Genomic DNA, 23,858 nt, shown 5'->3' on the forward strand with positions numbered 1-23,858 from the left:
CGTCACTCCATCTTCCAACTGAAATAGTTTCCACGCAGTCCAATATTTGATATGGGACGTAATCCCCTACAGCTGGTCACCATTCATTCATTCATCCTGGTCATGTGTCCAAAATATTGCAGTTTTGTAAACTTTACCTGACTTCGCAATCTCGATTTTCTGTCTATGTCTGTTCCCTATTATCAGTCGAATGCAGCATGCAGCGACCTCCCCCAGTAGTCTGTTAGTCTAGTATTCAAATGGTGGGATATTTTTACCGTGATGAGAGTTATTTAATCGGCCAGCGTTCATGAATGCACCGTTTAATCTTGCATATAATTGGGCATGATCAAATGCGAGGCTTTACATAGGTTCGTACAATGAAAAAAAAGTAGGGATCCTGCTTTTTAATGAACGCATAATCAAAGTATGTATTGTGCTCACAATTGGCATTATAATAATGGTGGCAGTGGGGTTTTTTTCTTATATAATTTTTGCTTATTTTTTAGGTCATGCTCAATTTAAGTTGGTGATTCTTGAATTCAGGTCAAAACTTGTATGCAATTTACATCTTCACACTGAAACTGTGCATAATCTTTGTTAAGTTAATGTGCATTATAGTGCAACGTGCTTTTTTCTGCCGAACCATAATATCCACCCTTTATAACCTCTTCTGGATTTTAGCATCTTCCCTGCTGAATCATTGTCAACAGTTTTTCACATTTTTCAGACTGTTCGTGTTGAACAGTTGTCTCCAATGTCCCAGGTTCCTAAAGTGGCTTGTCTCGCAAAAATGGACATCTGTGAAAACTACTGGAGATCTGTGAGAAGGAGCTTCATAGCTCATCGGATTTCTCCAGGATAAATAAAGATTCAGATTTTCTTTTTTCTGAATTCATGCCTATGCTAAGTTTATGGAACCCTTTCTGTTTACCAATTCTGTTTTGATTGATGTCCATATAGAAATGCAGTACATGTGTGTGGGAATTAATATATACATATTTTATTTGAACGTTGTATGGTACTTTTTGTAAAATTTTGTTAAATATTCGCATATTGCTTTAGCATTTTGCAAAAAAGCAATCATATCCTTTCCCAAAGCCCTTCAATAAATCTCCCAGAACACACATTTCTCGTCGAAATCGGATTTTTATCTCAACATCATATTACTATTAAAAGTATACGCTCCATTAGCCAGTATTGTTTTTCTTTTGTAAGTTTTTGAGGATATTGTTGCAGAGATAAACTTCTTAGAACAATGTTGGGCTGCAATGAATCCACAAAGTGGTAGCTTTAGAACATTTGGGCGACTCTATCCAGGAGGCGAGGAACAACTACACCTGGGAATTCTTTCTAGAAGCCATTGCCTTCTCCCTAGATTCATAGAAAGTTTTGTTTTAATCCCTTCTCCCTCTGGTATTGAGACTGTTCCCTCGGCACGAGTGTTGGGTATATCTCTGCTCGAGCGTGTCATTTTGAAGTGTGGCGTCACAAGTTATTGCTATGTGAGGTTGTCACACCGCTGTATGCTGCTATCTGTTCCGCATTTGATTTGTATGCTGTGTTTCTTATTCTATCTTTGATTACCATGCCCATTGTGTGTGTTATCTATCTGTCGTCATAACGGCATGTGGTAATCACTATGCTGACTTTCCTTAACTGTGTATGGCTCTTGATGTGTGTCACGTTTGATAACTAAAATGTTTTTAAAAAAACACAATGAAATTGTCCACGGTTGCCCTGCAGGGTGCGCCATTGAGTTTCTCTGCTGCACGCTGCGGCTCCACGGTCACGTTATTCGCACGTGCTACCGCCAGAGGGTGGGCTTTTCTAGACTTTAATCGAACTAATTTTCCTACAGGCAGAGTAAACATGTGAGTCGTGAACACGAATACCGTACAACAGTGTAAGAGACAGAGGTGTGGACTCGAGTCATGTGACTTGGACTCGAGTCAGACTCGAGTCATGAATTTGATGACTTCAGACTCGACTTGGACTTGCATAACAATGACTTTGTCCCACCTCTGGTAAGAGAGCAACACAACGGAGACTCGTTGTGTTGCTCTCATCTGAATCATCATCGGTCACGGTCAACCCTTGTGAAAGACCCAACGCAACACGATCCCTGGTTTCGATCTTCCACCGAGCTCGTGGTTCACCCTAAACCGCATCCGCACGAACCATCGCAGCAGGTGCGGATACCCGATGCACGAATGGGAAATGTAAAAACTCTCCGGTGTTGCGACTGTGGTCACCCAGACTGTAATAACGGCGCAACGCGCTATCCGCAAACACGAAGGAGACATCGTAGAGGTACACTGCGCTGGTCCCGACGCGGTTGTCTGGGCTTGACCACCTGGATGTGAAATTGGAGTCGATGCTCTGCATCTACATGAGCCGTACGACAAGAAGAAGACGATGTATTCTTGGTTCTTTCGGTAAAGTCACGTAGAATGGAAATAATAAAATAATAAAAATAAAACATTTTAAAATAATTCTCACAGTGAGAAAATAATTCTCACAGTGAGAATAATTTTATGATTTGGATTTTTTATTATTTTATTATTTCCATTCTACGTGACTTTACCGAAAGAACCAAGAAGATGAATCCCTGCAGTCACGAAAGAAGCTTTAAATCGAAATTTAAAAAGACGATGGTCAACCCACTGCTGGATGAAGTCCTTCCCAAGCCGCTGCCACCGATCACGATACTGCGATGGAACAATTACACCCACATCCGATTATCACGCCTGGTTATGTACGGTGCGAAAGAAGTTCAACATACATCCAGCACCCTGTACATGAACTGTCCCAATACAGTTCTGCCCAGTTTAACTCCCAAATTCCACGAGGTTTTATTACGTAGCGGTGGTGAAATCCAGAATGTGTTTTGTTCGTACCAAACAAAATAATTCGTCTATCATGAGGCCTGCAATTATTACATATGAAGCAGTCAAAAACAGACCACATCCTGTATATAGTATTGTTGCTGGTACTTTAATGTTTTACGTTACACGTGGCAAAAGCTAATAACATGAGTCCAACAATATGATATACTACTGGACATCTGCCAAAATGAGCCTCATAGCTCATCGGATTCCTCTAGTCGAACTGAAGATTCTGATTCTGATGTACAAATAGTTTAAAGCTATTGAGTAACTTATAAGCCCACAATATCCAGCTGAAAAACATCTCATCCAGCAGCGCATAGAGCAGTGTTCAGCTTGAGAAGAGCTCCAGGAGTCTAGAGAAAGCAGTCATCCAGCATGGGTGCAGTATCCTCCACGTCACCAAGACCCGTAGACTCACACAAAGACCCGTAGACTCACACAGGCCCGTCGACTCACAGAGATGTATAGACCCACACAGAGACCCGAAGACTCGCATAACAACGTATCGACTCAGATAAAACCCCATGGACTCACATGGAGACCGATAGACTCACACATGTATATCCAGCATGGAAAGACCAGTACTGTATCATCCTCTACATCACCACAGTTGCTCATTGAGTTGTCCCAAGTGCCCCTGGAATTTTCGGTTTTATAACAACTACTTATTTATCGAGCAAAGCCTCAATAATTACTTATTCATCTATCTAGGAAAGCCGCATTGCACTGGGGTTTAATTTTAAGATATTTCCAGCCAATCGAGTGTTTATGCACCTGTGGGAGGAAACCGGAGCACGAGGAGAAACCCCATGTGCGCGAGGGGGCAACACTCTATCCCAATACAGATGGAAACATCGCCACTAGTCCACTTGTTGTACTGCCGTCTGGCATGCTAGGGCATCATAGAGCGTCGATACCCACAGGAAGGGAGTTTCGCAACATTTGTCCGACCCACCAACCCTCGCTTCCACAGTACTGGTTTACAGGCGTGCACAGCCACCACTGCCCGGCACAGAAGAGCATATCCCACCTCAACTTATTGAGCTGGCTCTAAATGCGGTGTGGGAGCTCAAAGCCCCAGAGGAAGTTGGTCATCAGGCCTCATGATGATGTGGGAATTCTCGATGATAGCAGAGGCTCTCTCCCATTCCATCTGCCACAGTGAGCTGGTGATGTTCTCATGTGGATGAAGAGTGGTGGAGTGTTGTCCAGGTAAGGACTTCTGCTGTAGGGGGTCACTGTAATGTCATCGTAAGTATTGTTGATAGGCAGTTGTCAACCAAGAGAGAGCCCATTAAGATATCTCATTCATGGCAAACCTGGGGTCCATGCACATCGTGACACAGACTAACTGCATGCAATTACCAACCATGTACATGCACACCGCTTTGATGTGCCACTGACATGCATATCTAAAAGCATAATTTTAGAGGGGTAACATGTAAAGAATCAAAAGACATGTCTAGGACAATTGTGGAATAGATATTACATACACACAAAAATAAAACTCAAATTTATAACATTAAAGGTGCGCTATTCTAAAACTTAACTGAAAATGCTTTCTTTTTCTCAAGAAATCAACCAAATATATTCTTCAGAACGTGAAATTGCCGTAGTAATATGGGTTGCGATGGAAAAATGAATCTGACTGAAAATAATGGATAATGTAAATACGACGAGAATCATGATAATGTGTACGCGACAACATTATTCTGAATCCAGAAGCGATGTTTCCAGATTCGATAAGAAAATAATGTACGTGGAAAGGCTCATTAAATGTGTAGCACTGAAATTACATCTCTAGCTCACAATAGCCAGGCAATGGTTGGCCTGCACTTTGCTGGTAGGGTCCCGCAAGCAGCGGTTTGTGTTGAACCTCATCAGAACATCTCACGGCAGATGCGTATATCGCCTACACCAATGGGCAATGGCCCACAGTGCGACTGTGGACATCAATCTCAAACCACGGGCGACACCGTAACGCCACTTACCGTCCACTTCGATTATTCACTGGCAGCATTTCAGATATTCACCGGGTTACTCCATGAAAGCTGTCCACTGGCTCACTCACAAACCTCGGCATGAACATATTTACTTTGCTGATCAGCTCCGTACCATACAAAAGGAAAATAATGTGGCGGTGTGAGAGATTATGCAGGCAGCGTGTGCTTGGTACTCCCAGCATCTTTAGCTACGAGGTGGAAAGTTGACTTCTGAAGTGGCTTCTGAACTGTCGGTACAAAATGATGGCTTCCTGAGAATTAGTGCGATTTTCCAGGTAACACTTTCAACCTCATAAATGCTGTGTGGGTGCAAGTGTTGTTAGCGAGCACCTATTATCGTTGGCATGGCACACGAGGTACTCGTTTAAGGTCGAGCCGAACTGAAACCGATGTGCATCAGAAACTGAAGTGTGGTTGTCGGGATCGCAGCGAATCATACCACCAATGCACACTACGCACACAAGCATATGCGACAACACGCAGAGACAATAAAACAAAGCTCTTCCTTTCGCCTTCTAATCTACAAAGACAAGTGTTTTTTTGTTTGTTCTCGAGCACCCAAGGTAGGAACGGCAAACGCGGGATGGGAGTGGTGTGGCCGAGACTACGCGCAGCCGCTCATCGTCTTCCCAGTTTTGACGTTCACACACCACACCAGCTACTCAGTCAAGGCTGAGTCGACCTAGCAGGGGCACATGACAGGCTTGAATACACGTTGCCATTGATGCGCATGGCCGGGAATTGAACCGGAATCTTTGGATATTGCGTGATCAGTAGACAAAGATGATCAACGACGTCCGTGGACACATACACACAGATGATTAATACACACGCAGCCCCGCGCCACAGATCTTACAAAGCAAACAAGCCATATAACAACACAGACAGGCAGATGATACGGAAAATATAACTGAGAGATGATACCACACATCCAGATAAGAGGATGCAACGTAAACATAAAGAGAGATGATTAAACGCGCACACAACCACAGAAATAACAATTAAGACAAACAATTATCAGTATATTCGTAATAATTATCAGTATAGCCCTAATAGACTGTAGCGGCAAGTAATGTTAGCGAGCACGTATGAAAGCCAATATGGTGCATGAGGGAGTGGTGTGGCTTGCACCACGCTCGGCCGCCTTTGTCTCCCCAGTGGTGATGCCAGATGCTCATGTTAGGCTGAATCGACTTAGAGGAGGCCCAGGAACGTTTCAGATATTCATCGCCGTGATCGAACACGGGTTGTAAGGGCACTGCGCTAATCACACTACCCCCGCCCCCCCCCCCCCCACTATACCGGCTTTGTCTATTGTGTTGTATTAACCCACAGAGACAAGACAATGGGCAACACCGCAGACAACGGGCGCGCTGGGCTATTTGCTCCCGTCACGTGAGGCGAGATCGGCTTGCGGTGCGTGGAGGGCGCGGGGAGTAGAGCTCGCTCAGAGCGCGGGGCTCCTGTGCCCGGGGAGGGGGCTCCTCTGCCGCGTCCTCCCCTCCCGCCTCTTGCACTCGACTCCGAGCCGCGCTCCCTCTCGCACTCGGGTTCAGCGAAGCCTCCGATGAACACCGCGCCAGAAACTCGCTGCGATCGTAGCGCTGTCTTTTGCATCTCACGATAGCAACAGTTCCGGGGATTTTGTGTTTTTTTTTCTTTCTCATCCCTCCTCGAGTCGATTTGTTGCGCTAATAGTAGTATTATTTTATATGTATACTGTAAACGCATATGTTTATAGTGTAGTTTTGAGTTTGACGACGAAGATGCCGGTTATGAAAGGGTTGCTGGCTCCCCAGAACACTTTCCTGGACACCATCGCGACGCGCTTCGATGGCACTCGTAAGTGATGTTCACCTTTATGCGAGGGCGGACGGCTCAAAAGAGCCCTTGGTAATTAGAGCTGTTTACCTCAAACGGGCGTTAATCAATGCGTCGCATCACGAGCCAGTGTAGCATTACCACATGCGACGGAAGACAAACGCGTGCGTGCGCGCGCGCGCGCGTGTATACACACACGATCCGTTCAGCTCCGTTCTTGGCACGCCACCGTTGTTTGTTAACTTTAATATACGCTCGAAACACCTTCGAGGTCCCGTACGTATAATTGTTATTGTTATCGTACTTAATAAAAATATGCGTTGCGCAGTTCAACTCAACAGTTGACATTTCGTTGGCATACGTGTCCGAGCATAGAATGCACGTCCATGTAAACAACAATAATAATCAACGGAGTAATTGAGCATTTGGAGGACAGTTTTTGTTGTTGTTGTTGTTGTTGCAAACGACGATTTGCGCTTGGGAGCCTGGACCGCGTGTTTCAGCACCACGGACAGTACCCGCCACTGTCGCCACGTACAAGCGCCTTGCGCTCGCCACGCGCACAGACTTAAGCGCTCGCGGAGTCGACAATTGACAGCTGGGCTGTCTGCTTCGAAATACAGGGCAAACACATTTTAAGATGCCAATTAAAGAAACGGTCACGGTCTAGCGAGCATTTGGGTTTCTGCAGAAGGCGTCATTCGTCCGTCACTGCGTGTCTCGTGTTCAGCGCGAGCCCGCGAGGGTGTGCGTGTGTGCCCTGTAACCGTCGCCGCCGTACATGTGCCGCCAACAGATCTGTAATCGTATACTACCGAGTACCATCCTACTGTCAACGGAGTCTATACATTTTAAATAAAGCCCATCCTGGCGAGCCTTTTTTTTTAATTCGGCCAATGCACTCGATTATATGGCTAATATGGTGATGCTTTCTCGCATATAATTCACTTAATGTAGCTCCTACCTGTTGATGGCTTACATTTATTACAAGAGAGGGAGGTGATTGATATAGTAAAATAGATAATATATGTTTGGGTCACAGAAAACACGTGGATTCGTTCGTTCGGTTCAAGAGTGGGCTCTGTTAATAATACATTATCACAAAGGTAGTCTTCATGATGACAATGACAAGTTGGTCTGTGCGTCGAGGAGGTCATGAGGTGGGTATTGATTTGAATCATAATGAAATAGACGTGGACCACGGTTTGGGCTTTCCCCCAAGAGGATTCCAATAACCTCTTAGAAGCTGACCTCAAGGTCACGTGGCGTCTTAGCCTACTTCAAACCTTTTGGCCCCACGAGGAGAGCTTCATGCTGTAGTATGTTTTCTAAATATGTTTCTTCTTTACTTAAATCCCCTATACTCGTCGAGCGGTTGTGATAGTAATTGTACTCGCAGGGCAATATCGTGGACGTGTTGCTAAGGCCAAGGTATGTTTAATGATCGACAAATTGTCCAATCAGAGAATGAATGGTTAGAACGTAATTGTAGAAAAGCTATCATCCACTTCCCATCACGTGTTAACAATATTCCACCGAGTGTGCTGTTGAATGTGAAGTCATAATTTCCATTGAATTAAATGTTTTGCACGGGGAACATGGTGTGCTACTGCACACTGTTTACTGGCGTAAACACAAAATGAAAATTATTATTATGATGCTTTTCATCCAACTACAACTTTCACTGGTTCACACAGGATGAGTTTCCAACAATTGTATCAATATTGGCATATTGATACAATTGTTTATAAATTGAAAGGATTGACTGAATCATTGACTTGAATGAAAACTGCAATCATACCATTAATACAATAGTAATACCATTAATATTTAATTAATAATGGAAGCGTAGCTTACAATGATTCTTACAAGAATAAGTTCGTCAACATCACACAATAAGATATTGAAAATTATAAGGCCACAACAAAGTGTAAAATACTACTTTAGCAGCATTTCAAGTATCGAGGAATATATGTACGTATGTATGTTGTACTTCTTTCGTACGAGACCAACCACGCTGATCGGAGGTGCAGGGGAAGGTCAACAACTTAAAATAATGTGATATTACGAAGCTAGTCTAGTAAGAAGTATGGTATATTATTTCAAATATATATATCAATTGAGCTTAAATGAAGGTGAATATTGGCAAAATAATGTTGTCAGGAACGGTGTGAGAGATAGGGTTAAACGGTGGGCTGGGAAAGACCGATTTCGTGAAGTGAGGGGTACATAACATGTTGGAACGCACATAGGGATGAGGGCAGAGGCGATGGTTTGTTAATTCCACTTAGGTCCCTTATTAAACTGAGCTACACAAACACAACACACTTGAAGTGGACTATATGGCCCATGTCAGCTTGGTCCAGTCGGGCTGTCATGGGAATCTCGGCTGAGGCCACTTGTCGTTTAGACAGACCAGGTCGACGCGCTTCCCAGTGGTGATGGGGACATGGCATGAATCGCTTTGTTGTTCCATGAGACTGACGCATTGTAAATTACAGATTTTCTGCCAACGTTTATTGCATGGGAGGGGGGGATAGAAGAGATTGGTTCCTGTCTCAAATTGCAGTAATTTGCTCTCTGGATGACAACATAAGTATTATGGTGAAAGTACATTGGAAACTTCCTTGATTACATCCAGTGATTATATACACCTCCAGAGCGAAATATTAAACCAGAGTGGGAACAATGAGTGGGTGGCTTGGACCCGTAATTAATCAATGTGGGAGGTAGATGTGGTTAGATAAACATCCATATCTTGACAAATAAGAGAGGAAGGTGGATTTTAGGAACCATTCCTGGGTTCTGAGGGTATAGTCAGGTGTTATTATGAAGCAGAAAGTGAGGCGAACACTGGTGTTTGTAGCTGTAGGAGTGCATCATTATGAAATTTCGGGAGTAGCAACACGTTATTATGTTGACTTCTGCAACAGTGAAAAGAAACAGATGACTGTGCTTCAAAAAGGTGCTAAAGCCTGCTATTTTGTACATGTATAGGCCTTGAGATTAAACAAATAGAATGTCGATCAAATGGTATCCAATATATTAATATTGGACATTGATCTAATGCAGTTGTGCACTATGTAGGGAAACTAAATTGCGTGCAGTAAATTAATGTCACGTTAAAATATGATTCTGCATCAACAATTCCCATGGCTAGAAATTGAAACTCGATTCTGGATTGCATTTTGCACTGAATATAGGTTAAAGTGCTCCAGTTGTGTGATTGTGGAGCAACAACTTAGCGGGTAGTAGTGACTGCAGAGGTGTGGACTCGAGTCATGCGACTTGGACTCGAGTCAGACTCGAGTCATGATTTTTATGACTTCAGACTCGACTTGGACTTGCCTCATCTTTGACTCGACTTGACTCGGGACTCGAGAGCAAAGACTTGAGACTTACTTGTGACTTGCACAACAATGACTTTGTCCCACCTCAGAGGTGTGGACTCGAGTCATGCGACTTGGACTCGAGTCAGACTCGAGTCATGATTTTGATGACTTCAGACTCGACTTGGACTTGCCTCATCTTTGACTCGACTTGACTCGGGACTCGAGAGCAAAGACTTGAGACTTACTTGTGACTTGCACAACAATGACTTTGTCCCACCTCAGAGGTGTGGACTCGAGTCATGCGACTTGGACTCGAGTCAGACTCGAGTCATGATTTTGATGACTTCAGACTCGACTTGGACTTGCCTCATCTTTGACTCGACTTGACTCGGGACTCGAGAGCAAAGACTTGAGACTTACTTGTGACTTGCATAACAATGACTTTGTCCCACCTCTGGTAGTGAGGCACTGAAAGAAAAAGAACGGGTTGAGAGACTGAGATGACAGACGTTGAGTGGGTAGCTTAAGAAGTGGGCGGGCATGGTTTCAGGTGAAGTAAGAAATTGGCATGCCATGTAGTCATGCAGTAATGCACTGGCCACTCCTAATTGTATACAGCTCTTATTTATATTTTAAAAAAATTGTACAAGAAAAATGCATTACTCTAAGTAATGTCACATTACTATCAATCCTTCTGGAGTTTTTTCCTTCACATTTTTATGTGAAGCATTTACATTGGCAGAAAACGGAACACCGTATAGGGGAAAATGTACGAGTAATTTTGCAGCACAGTACGCATGAAATAAAGCTTCCTTGGCCTTTTTTCCCCAAAGCCAGTGAAGGACATGTCCGAGATGTAATTTCTAACCTTTAATGGTGTGCTTCTCATAGATGAGGCATTTTTGATTTGGCGTGTCACAGCTGCGACTCCACACCAGTGTGCTGCTATGCTCTATGGAGTTTGGGATTAAAGGTTATGCTTTGAGAGGCCAGGGTCAGTAATGGACGAATAGGAATTTACAATTCTTTGCACTGCCTTTCTTTTTTTTCCTGTGGCGTGACAATGTGCCGCTGATAAGATTCGGCCAAAGAGCGCGAAGCTACCTTCAAAGGGGAAGCAGCTTCAATGCGACTGTAAACGTGGCGTCACAAGTTGTTTTTTTGTTGTTGACAAAGCTTGTGTACATCTGTTGATGGTAATTGCTTGATCACTGTAATCATGAAAACAATATATGACATTAACTCATTCAAACGTTAGTGCCACTGATTATAACTTGTGATTAATTGCCCACTGCTTCAAAACCAAATAATAAATAAACAGATAATACTCCTTATAATAGTCTGTGTAAAAAGTCACTTTATTTTTTATGTTGAGGGAAATATATGTGGAGGCGTAGTGTCTGCGATGTGGTACTTATATTCTCCACAATGACGCACGTGATTATATTGTGGTACATAACCATATTGTATTTAATTGTAAGTCTGTACAACAGTGAACAAAGCAGTAAAAATAATTTGCTCAAAGGCGACTTGTTAAATTATTGTTGTTGAAGCTGGCTTCAGGTGCCATATTGATTTACAAAATACTGGCTGAAATAAACAGGCCTTTAGAGACTGCGTGTTGGGGTGTAGATAGGTTTACTCGTACTCGTAAGCAGTACAAAGTTATTATAACACATTCCTGCGGAGGGAGATGGTAGGAACGTTGGGTTGCTCGGTCAATGGCCAGGGTCAACGGCGGCGTGGTGTATTCCGCAAATATGCGAGACTGTGAGGGCGGGCACAAGCCGGCGTGAGTAGGTTAAACGTTGAGTTTTATAAGAGCACCACGGGGTGACCAGACCCTCCCCACCCAGCCCCTCCCCACCCTCCCCTCTCCACCCAGCCCCACCCTCCCATTTTTGGATGCACGACGGACGGATGGACAGAATAATCCCCTGTGGGCTGGTGTAACCAGGAGGTTCCTACCAGTAAAACAAATATACAACAAGGGTATCATCACAGTCAGCTACCACCAATCCACTGCTGGACGAAGGCCTCCCTAAGCCATCACCATCTCTGAAGGTCCTGCAATCTTACAATCACCTGCAATCTTACAATCACCAAATCCCGTGCACACGATCTGATTCAATCACTGCATACCCGCGGTGGACATTCTCTCCCTCAGCTGCCACTCCTTTGCTAGCCTCAACCACCGACTCAGCGACGTGTCTTTCCCAAGCCCACTTACCTTTCTTAATAGGCCATATGATGTCTTTAACCCACACACCTCCGATTAGCGTGTGTTGGCTAAGTGCGAAAGAAGTTCAACACACACATACAACCTGCATAGGTTCTCGAATCCACGTGTTCGTCTTTCTGTCTCTCGGTGTTGCTCCAAACATGCATCTCCCCATGCTTATTTTCGCACTTCTGAGCTTACACTCCATTGTCTTCATCACTGTCCCATGTTGCTGAACCACGTGCACAACATGGCAGGAGTATAGTATCATAGATTACACGTGGCACCTCTGAGAGAATGAGGGGATGAGGACATCGCAGAACAAATGACACCCGGGCAAGGTAACAGCCAACACTAGCAAGAAGCAAAGAGCTATCAAGAAAAATTAAGAGGTTCTCTACATCCGAATAGATGACCTTGTTATGCGAATAGCACTGTTACAGGTCGTCCAAGCACACGTGTCAGGCCGAATAAGGTTCACAGGTTTCAGTGGGAAACTCTGTGACCTGTTGCAACCTACGAGTGCACGTTATGAATTGTTTAATATTATGACTACATATTTATACTGGTAGGAACCTCCTGGTTACACCAGCCCACAGGTGATTATTGTGTCCGTCGTGCAGGGAGGGGTTGGGTGGGGAGGGAGGGGCTGGGTGGGGAGGGTGGGGAGGGGCTAGGTGGGAAGGGTGGGGTGGGGCTGGGTGGGCAGGGGAGGGTTGGGAGGGGCTGGGTGGGGAGGGGCTGGGTGGGGAAGGTGGGGCTGGGTGGGGGGGTGGGGAGGGGAGGGTCACCCCGTGGTGCCCTTATAAAACTCAACGTTTAACCTACTCACGCCGGCTTGTGCCCGCCCTCACAGTCGGGCATATTTGCGGAATACACCACGCCCTGGCCGTTGACCCTGGCCATTGACTGAGCAACCCAACGTTCCTACCAGCGTGATCTAAGATCACTATCCTTGAATGTATATGCGTGCATTTGGTCACTGTAGGTCAATGAGTATTTATGAAAGCTAGAAGATATGAGTGCCAAAACAAAGACTGAAGCATGTATGCATAAGAGATAAATGATTTCACGTTGACCAAAAAAAACATTATTTATGAAGACTTACCTCACGTATTGTAATTAGTGATCTCAAAACTGTATCTTCTTATCCTAAACGACTCTACCTGGATGCCAAGCCACACGTTTGGTACGAATGCTGCACGCGTGCTTACTCACAAGTACAGAGACACACATCAACCTTGTAGCCTGCACAGGCTGCTGAGACAAGTGGCGTCAGCGAACACTATTATTAAGCCTGGTGTGGTGCATGAGCAGTGGTGTAGCCACTCATGGGGAGCGGTGGTGTAGCGGTCAGCGAACTACGCTAAGAACCTGGCGACCCGAGTTCGATTCCCGCTCACGGCCAGCACCGGTGGCGAAGAACGGAACCAGCCCTGGGTTTCTCCGAGGTCGACTCAGCCTCAAACGAGTACCTGCTCTGGATGTGTAAACATCACCACTGGGTAAAACAAAGGCGGTCGAGGGTGGTACGAGCCAACCACCCCCTCGTGTACCGTGCCGGCCTTCATAGGTGCTCGCTAGCAGAGCTTTAAATATAGGCAAAAACATGACCAGCCATCTTTTTTCCCCCAGTGCTAATGTTGACACACCACTCCAGGTACTTATTTAGAGCGGAGTCAACTCAGAAGAGGCTCGGGACAGCTGCAGATAATCATCACTGCTGTTAGTTGTGGCTGTGAATACAAACTCAAGACGCCAGGTCTTATGCGCAATCACTAACCACAATGCCATCGCTACCGCCTCACATGTACATGCACATACATGTAATGCCTTTCCTTCTTTGGAACAGATGGTACATTTGACACGGTGCCAGAATGCCTTCTCTTCTTGTCTGCATAAATTCAATTGACTTTTGTTCCAGCTGTTTGTGGATTCCCAACACAATGGAGGGATCACATTCAGATGCATGATGCTCCTGCTGCTGCTGCTGCTTTTAAAATTAACATTACACACTTCATATGTATTTTTTAGTTTTCTCATGAATTTGCAGAGTGAATGTATTTACGAGTTATTGGAGGGGAAAACAACATTACTATCTCAGCCAATATAGCATCTGCAAAACATGACATCTAAGACAACAGAGCAGTAGGTATTTTTACAGTTGAATCGTAACCAGCAGCTGATGCGGGAAAACAACAGGACCTATTTCTGAGTTTAATATGTACAGATCTGCGTGGGTGGAACTATTGGTAAGGTGCTGGAATCACCATTGGAAGAATCCTATTTTAAATTCCAGTTGTGGCTGGACTTAAGTCAATTTATCCAGAGTTTATGTAATAAGTATTACTGTGTGGAAAGTTAACCCGGTGATCCTATGGATGGCCTTGTCCCTACCATGATAATGTGTAATTTCCACACATTTCTCAAGGACACCAACATAGATGAGCACCACCCTATGCTTGTTCGATATACACGGACGTTGTATCGCCAATAAGTATTCAACACGAATGGTACGTGTACTGCAATGGCCCACCGTCTGTTCGGTATGAAGATCAGGTGAATGACAAATTGGTCAGATGCCAACCGACAGCTCATTACCTGCAGGTTCTACGAATCAAAGCAGTTTGGCAAATACAGGCATTAAACAGAATAAACAACACACAATTTTAATTAAATATAACGGGCATACGTGTGTTTCTCTAAGAGGTAGACGCCCCGAAAAAAAATATTCCAAAAGCTAAATGTTAAGCGAATGGAAATTTACGTTTTGGATTAAAGTCTCTTCCACACGTTTTATTGCACTGATTTTCATTGTTCGGGGGCAGATTTGCCCTTCACAAACAGCCTTTTTCAGAAAGGAAACTCTTGGCGAAGACAAAGAGAGCAAAGGGTCAAACAGGGAGCATTATTCCAGACGAAGGTTTTTTTTCTGGAAGTGTCTTCCGTACGTTGTATCGATTTGAAGGGGGTTGGGGACTGGGGGGGGGGAGAAGAGGAGGAAAGAGGGGAGAGAAGAGGAGGGAGAGATGGGACGAAACGTGGGGCTGCCTGCAGAACGGCAGTGTTATGAATCTATTCATACTGAATCATATTGTACATTTTAAATGGATGTACATATATATATATTTTTCAAATATAATTCATATTGTGCCTCAGTCTACCTTTACATTGGCGTTCTTTTGTCAGTCATTTTCAGCAATATTCGACTGCCTTTCACACGAGAAAAAAAATTAGACGTAAAAAAATTTGATGCGGGAAACACAATTGACCTGTTTAAGGCCATGCTATGCTCACCTTGCAGAACGCAGCGCATCTGTGCCCTTACACGTTCTATGGTGATATTGGATTAAATTGAGGGAGTATGTGGGAATACCACGAGTTTATTCCCTTAAGTGGAATCTGTGCTTGCTGGCTAAGCCCAAAGTCAGCTGGGATGAGTACGGCAGTGCGTTGTGTGAGACGCAGGCCACAATGCACATCGCCTTTCAGCGACTGCTTTGGCAAGTGCTGTTAGTGAGCACCTATGGAGGAGAATATGGAATATGGTTGTTGTTGTTGTTGTTTGACTTGCATCCCACTGGGATTTTTGCACACAGCGTTGGTGTACGGTGTTTTTTTCTGCAATATTTTGCTGTCTTTTTTTGGATTTTCTGTTTGCACTTAGTCACATATTCACTTTAAGATGTTTTTTGTTCATGTTTTTGTTTTTTGTTTGTTGCGGTCGCACCCGATTCAAGAGCCGAATGGCTCACAGGGCTATACCTAATAAATGAACTTCAACTTGAATATGGTGTCTGTGCAGGACTGCCCCAGTCTGAAACCACATTGGGGCTGTGCAAGCCTCTCCTTAGCGTGCCTGGCAAGGCGATGTTGAATAATCCTTGCCAGGACCTTTCCCGGCACACTAAGGAGGGAAGCGCCATGGTAGTTATTGCAATCAGTGTGATCTCACTTCCTAAAAATGGGGACCACCAGGGAATCTTTACAATCTTACATAACCTGTCCTGGGAACCAGACAGCTGTAAAGATATCACATAAGGCAATATGTACAGAGACGCCAACCTCCCTGCAGTAGTTTGCTAGAAAGGTCATTTCTGCCTGGCGTTTTACCTGGTCTCAGGCTCCAGATCACCCTTCACACTTCATCAACAGATGACACATCAGGCAAACACTCACAGGGGGCAGCTACTTCCTTCAAACTTTTAGGTATGGCAGCCCCGGCAGCGTCAACCCCACCTTGCCCCATACAAAGGCAAATACAAATATCCCCTGTGTAGCCTCAACACACCGTTGGGGCAAGTGCTGTTAGCGAGAACTTATGAAGGCCGGCAAGGCACACGAGGGGGTGGGTGGCCAACACCACGCCCACACATACCTCCCCACCAGCACATATGAACACAGACACCTGCGAACAAACGTGGACATCACACAGAGGTAGGCAGTTCCATATTGACACGTGCATACTGCTAGTTGCACTATATCACACTAGCACACATATGCTTGATTGCACAATACATAAACCGTATATAGATACCACGTAGCTTTGTTGTATTGGAAATATTACTCATAGATCATTACTAAATGCCACTTTATGTGGAAAGGAATCAGTGCATTATATACAGTACAATCTTGATTTGAAGCTTTCGTGACTGCAGGAATCTATACTCTCTGGTTCTTTCGGTAAAGTCACGTGGATAGAAAAAATAAAATAAAAAAATATAAAACAATAAAAAATAATTGTTTATTATTTTTATTATTTTATTGTTTCCCTTCTACGTGACTTTACCGAAAGAACCGGAGGGTATTTACACAGTACCGTAAATATCCCAGGATTCATAATCGAATTCAAGGCTAAAGCTACACTGCAGAAAGAGTCAAATGCATTTTTGAAGATTGCAATAAATTTAAACCGTGCTTTTCTTTTTACTAAACCTCACACAGAAGCCTGACGTTGAATGCCAAACTAATTGGGAACAGTAACTGCTGTTCCTGTGACATTGTAATGTACTTGTTATAACATACCAGCAGAACGATAACAGTGCATTTAAATATCCTGATTTTTTTTACATATTTTACGATTCAGGTTTCCATTGCAGAACAGACTCCTAAGTGGGGTTTGACAAGCTTGTAAATTAAGGATGTTTCGTTTAAAACACAATGTTGCATTAGCTCGCCGATGCGTTTTCATATCGTTCCTCTGCATTGGTTGACATTATAAAGGTTTCATCTAAGCTCCCCGGCACATGGAACGAAACGTTGGACATCATGTATGGATGCATGTTGAAATTCTTTCGCACCGTACTTAGCCTACCACGTTCGTTGGAGTTGCGGGGGAAGGACAACAAACACCGAACTAGACACACCGTGCTGGACAGCACACTGAGTGACACGAAAGCACATCGGCAGAGCCTTGAAAAGCTAAGCAGTCGTACAAGTGAAATTGTATACCTCTGCCAGTCAGACACGGAGAACCTAATTCTGCGTTGCCTCTTCCAATGAACTCACTTCACCCCTTTCCTAATCTGCCTCACCACACGTTCTCTGTTCCCTTGTCACCTTCCCTGCGGCCTTGATACATCAAACCAGAACTCCACTCACGTTCTGCCCACTCTGCGAAGCAGTTCTTTTTTTCACCTCGTGTTCCTGCCATTTTCTGGCACAAGCATAGAACACAACAGCAGGGCACAACACCAGCTTGTACGTGATGTAGCACGTGTGGATTGGAGCAGGTGCAGCGTGTGCGTGGACCAGTATGGAACACAAAACTGGCACAGAACGATGCAGCTTCTGCATGCATTTTGAACACAACATATCATATCACTGTCCCATATAAATAAAACAGTATGTGTGACTGGACTTTTCAATCCAGAGCTCGCTGGTTTGAATTCTCGACACTGGAAATTGACACGATGAAATTCCCCCAACTCTGTCCACCCAACATATGGTGTGGGTACTCCGGCTTCTTCCTCGACATCTGGCGCGCATTGAAGAGTAGGCCAAATCCTCTCTGGTGGGGTGGGGGAGGGGTGTGCTCGAGAGCTCCCTCTCTGGTGGAGGCCCTTCTACTTGGTGTGCGTGTGTGCGTGTGTGTGCGCGTGCGTGTGTGTGCGTGTGTGTGCGCGTGCGTGTGTGCGCGTGTGTGCGCGTGCGTGTGTGAGCAAGCAATTGTAGGGCTGCGCTTCAAGCAAATGTACGTTAAACGATGCGTGCTCGAAGTGCAAAAGCAAACAAGGCGTGTGAGGGTTAAGTCCTGAGACAACACGGGGTTCTGTACGTGTTTAATCCACTAGCCATTCACAGGTTGTTGGTTTTTTTAGAGGTGCGGTGCCATGATATGTGCACGGGTCGTTTTGGTTTGTGCCGAGAGCACGCTGCTTGTTTATGGCGGCACAAGCTCTCTCCCTACCCGTGACACCGAAGCCACTTAATGTGCCAAACAATTTTATGGATGCACGGATGGTTATTTATGGGCATGTTATAGCGGAATAACGTACCAGTCGTGTGTGAAGAATGGTGATGAGCAGAGAGACTGCTGTCAAGACGAGCTGCTTCGGACGATCTGTAACATCTGCAGAAAAGAGCATCATAGCTCATCGGATTTTTCCAGTCTAAATAGAGATTTTGATTGAAGGCTAAATGTGACCGTCCGTGTGCTAGAATAATATGACTATCTCGCTTCGTATTTGTTTTTTTGTATGGCATGCAGTTGACCTCGGCAACATTAATATGTTCATGTGGAGGTTGGTGGACAATTAAAACGAGCACACTGTGGTACGACTGTGCTCACCAATTTCAAACCATGGACCGCATTGTACACTGGCATCCGGCCATCGATTATTCGCTGGTAGATGTTTACAATATTCACTCGGCCAATGAAGCCATCCACTGGCTCACCAACCTCAAATATCACACGGCAGTAGTGCTACAACTACACTGGCTCATTTAGGAGGAACGTCACATTTTAAAACGTGGATTCCGGTGTTAAGATAATTATATAATTCATGGAATTTCCAACACATTTATTTTTGGAAAAAACATTTGAATAATCATTTATATGTATATGAATACAGTATTTATCAAGGTTATGGCTTTTGACATGTGATCAATTGGCCAGGTAATGTTAATTTTAGTAGCTGTATGTTAACCAACTTCGCTTCCTGTTCTCCCATACAGGGAATTACAATCATTTATTCAGCATCTGGCTGATGCGGTTTCTCCAGGAATCACTGCTAGGGAAAAGCTGTCATCCTGAAAGCCATTAGCAATGTCAACGTGGCAGCAGTAATTATGAACAAGCGTTTTCTCAAAAGGTCCACGCTCTTTTCATCATCAAAAATCGATCCGCGAAAGTTCACTGTTGGAACAGGAATAAAGTGCATTACTTCATATGCCGATTAGGTACGGCGTTTTACGCTTATGTCTGTACACTCACGGGTCATTGGGCACTTTAGAAAAATGCATTTAGAGGAGTGGACTGCTATAAGTTTCCACATGAGCTATCATTTGTGGCCAGGTCGTTGCTGAAAAAGAGCTACATAGCTCAGGGGGTCTTACGTGATAGAAAAAAAAATTGTTTAGTTTCGTTTTTCAGTACGAGACATCATTCATTATTTGTTGCTTGTGAGTTCACGTCAATGTTTTTTTGTTCCCGCATTACATGCCAAATGCGTGCACTGCACACGCCCGGAAGATTTCGCTCAATTTGCTGCCTTAGTGGTTTTGCATGTTCTGTTAAGCACAGCACAAGTGTTGTTATTTGCAGTGGTCACCGCTCGCGTGACACGGAAGCCAAAATCGACACGTCGGGTGATACATTACCGAGCAAGCAAATAATGCATTCCCCCGGCACCGTGGCGTGTTTTTTGTTGTTTCAGGCAAGGTGGAATCGTCTCCGTAAGGAGCTCCTTAGACTGAGTGGGGAATTGCATGGGCATCATTTGATGGCGTAATTCAAAAGTAACCTTAACGCCATGAGCGAGCGTGGCCAAAACCACCTCCTTTACCGTTGGAAGGGAATGGTATTGGCAATCATTAAATTGTTGTAAGGAGGCTATTATAATTCACTCGGATGAAAGTGGAAGCATAAATTGAAACAAAACAATCCGTTGTGTAGAGAATCTTCGTTTCTGCCTACTTTAAGCGAGCTCAGGGACAGTTCTTCTCTTGCCGTTCTTACGATCCCTACACGGTGACTTTGTTTTGAAGTCAACATGGAATAGCAACATTGAGAGGCAGTGTGAAATACTCCTTGAGATACGTTACAACTGCAACACAATCATGTGCAACATCAGCTTCCGTATCATCAATAAAATCATACTGAAGCATTGTGGTGTGAAGAGGACAACGCATATTGAGCCGAGGCCTTTGTGCAGCGGTAATTGCTTTGCTGTGGAGGGGAGGGTGCTCATTGTGTAGCACTTGACATGCACTGGATGAATTAATGTTGAAAAGTGGTACACGCAAAGTCCTTGTTGTATTCTTCTATAATTACATGTTTATGCTCGTGCAACGCTACGTGATACATTGTGTTTTTAGAAGTTATCGCAATTTTTTTGCTAAATATACCGTCCTTGCAATTAGCATTTTTTTCTGCATGTCTCTCACTTTGTTTTAATCGGGTTATTATTGTTGCCTGATGGATGTCTAGCAACGATGCTTTATAGTATTTAGAACATAAATGTAATGCACGAATGGTTAATCAAAGAACATAATAATAGGGTAAAAGCTCTGTCCACTTTTCTGCACCAGTTGACTATTTTTTTGTCAAGAACGGGACAGAATTCGCAGGATTTGTTTGCATATATATGTATACACACATATAAGTAGAGGAACATGGCTCACACACGGCTATGATCTTCCCTTTGCGGCAGAGCTGTGTGAGGGATAATGACGCAATTTTATTGTCCTGCCCTTTGGTTTAGTGGGTAACATTAAATGCCCCGCCCAATATGATTTTACCAATATACAGGTTTTTTTTATAGCATCATTTATGAGGCCATTATTTTGGGAACAAAAAAAAATACAGAGAACTCTCAGCATTTAAAAGAAATAATAAAACTTCTCTTCGTGAATATACGTGGCGTGTCAGGCGGTGAAGTGCTCTTGGTTGGTTTTGCATGCACAAAAGGGCGTGCAAAGTGGCCATTATTAACTTGCAGTGACACATCCTGTGCGCATGTTTTGTCTGCACGTGTGCCGAACTACGATAACAGACACGTTACTATTAATCTGTGCATTCAATAAGCTAACTCGCGACTGCATACAAGTAAACATTCTCAGGATGCAGTTATAAACGCCTTCTGCAATAATCTCCGAAGTTTATAATGTGTGTAGAAATACAGCAAGCATATCATTCATTACAGTATTCCATATCATCATCATCAACAGCCATGAACCAATGCTGGATGAATGCCTCCCCACATCATTGCCATCCCGTATGGCTTTGCGATTACATCATCCTCCGATTTGCACGGGTGGTTACGTACGGTGCGAAAGAAGTTAAACACACATATATGATCCGTCTCACCCCTGCACACAAGCTAATTTCATCGTCCCATACCAACGGCGGTTGTTCTCTAAGGCTCGTGCTCACCTCTGGTTACCTCATGTGTCGGCCATCACCACTTCTGGTGACGTGTCCTACCCAAGCCCACTTACCACAGTTCTTAACAGTCGATAGGATGTCTATCAATATCCGTTTGTTCCGTCGTACACGTATTAACGTTCTTCATCTCAGTGTACATTCCCAGCATGCATCTTATCCATGATTTTGTGTACTGTAGAGCTAGTGTTCCATTTTCTTTGCCAGTGTCAATATTTACTATTCATATATCATAGCGGGTAATATGCTTATGACTGAAAACGGTTATATGTTTGGGACATTGATATGCATATTTCATCGTCTGATTTCATTATGAGATTGGTATTTCCAAAAATAATTTAGTCTCTGTTTCACCATCCTGTTCATGATCTGCCCTTGGTATACACTGTTGTGTTTTCAAGCTATGTAACTCTGTGAATTATTATTTTTATGTTTAGTGAACTTGTTGCACGTAAACTTTGACTTTGCTCATACGTCTCATGAGCCTCGCGTTGCAGTCTTTTATGTTATATTCTTCAGTAATTTCCTGCAGATCATTTCCAATCCTTTGAACAATTACCATGTTGTCAGCAAAATATTAATTTTTCAAATACAATTTTCAGAAATTATAATTTAACGCCACTGTGAATAGCCTTGCTGAGAGCATATTTCCTTATATGACTCTGATTATGGTTAATTCTAGATTTGAAGCTTTCGTGACTGCAAGGATTCATATTCTTAGGTTTTTTCGGTAAAGTCACGTAGGTAAAAAATTGAAACTAAAATTAATAAAAGCAAAATAAAATAAAAATAAAAAATCACGACGTTTCGGAGGCAACACAAGCTTCCGTCTTCAGGTGGAACCGTCACAGCCACGACAGCTGTATCAAGTAAATGAGAGATTACAAGAGCTACCACTCCGTATATATAATGGTTGAGGGTTGGTTTGCTTTTATTAATTTTAGTTTCAATTTTTTACCTACGTGACTTTACCGAAAAAAACCTAAGAATATGATTATGGTTAGTATTGCTAATTCTAGATTTGAAGCTTTCGTGACTGCAATGATTCATATTCTTAGGTTTTTTCGGTAAAGTCACGTAGGTAAAAACATTAAAAAGTAAAATAAAATAAAAATAAAAATCACGACATTTCGGAGGCAACACAAGCTTCCGTCTTCAGGTGGTACCGTCACAGCCACGACAGCTGTATCAAGTAAATGAGAGATTGCAGGAGTTACCACTGCGTTTATATAATGGTTGGAGAAGGTGGTGGGGCAAGGGCCGCATACTTATTATTAATATGGTAAGGTGAGGTTTGAGACTAAGAACAGACTGCATAACAAAGGCTGAGCCTTTGTTATGGAGAGGTGCGTTATGCAGTCTGTTCTTAGTCTCAAACCTCACCTTACCATATTAATAATAAGTATGCGGCCCTTGCCCCACCACCTTCTCCAACCATTACATAAACGCAGTGGTAATTCCTGCAATCTCTCATTTACTTGATACAGCTGTCGTGGCTGTGACGGTACCACCTGAAGACGGAAGCTTGTGTTGCCTCCGAAACGTCGTGATTTTTATTTTAATTTTATTTAACTTTTTAATGTTTTTACCTACGTGACTTTACCGAAAAAACCTAAGAATATTAGTATTGTTACTTTATTGATGCAATCTCAATGTAAACGTTGCACGTTTTGAAGTATATTTGTTAATGCTGAATTTCTTTATATAGGCCACCGTGCTAATCGGAAGTGCGGGTGAAGGACAACAAACTAAACACAAAAAGCAGTTCTAAAGAAATGACCTCGTTTAGTGATAACCTGAATGACTACATCAATTTTAACGGACTAAAATCAATTTTCCATGTCGACAAAAGCCAGACGTAACCATAATGCATAGGAACGCATAAGCCATCAAAATTCAAGGTCTCTGTGAAAATACACAATCGTTCCTTCGACTTGTGTGAATCTGCTGTAGTTCAAAGCCTAGACAATTAAGACGGGCATACTGACCTCCACCGGGATCAACCTG

At 43.6% G+C, this 23,858-nt stretch overlaps 1 protein-coding gene across 1 annotated transcript in view; it reads left to right on the forward strand.

Moving 5' to 3' along the window:
* Positions 1 to 6,279: 6,279 nt before the first annotated feature.
* LOC144940216 (voltage-gated delayed rectifier potassium channel KCNH8-like) overlaps positions 6,280 to 23,858 on the forward strand; it is a 77,543-nt gene continuing 59,964 nt past the window's right edge. Inside the window, exon 1 of the mRNA XM_078866764.1 lies at positions 6,280 to 6,715. Within this exon, the coding sequence (XP_078722890.1) occupies positions 6,586 to 6,715 (130 nt within the window). The 5' untranslated portion in view covers positions 6,280 to 6,585. The remainder of the gene's footprint in view (positions 6,716 to 23,858) is intronic.

Source organism: Lampetra fluviatilis, chromosome 2, assembly GCF_964198595.1.
Source record: "Lampetra fluviatilis chromosome 2, kcLamFluv1.1, whole genome shotgun sequence".
NCBI classification, from domain to species: Eukaryota; Metazoa; Chordata; class Hyperoartia; order Petromyzontiformes; family Petromyzontidae; genus Lampetra; species Lampetra fluviatilis.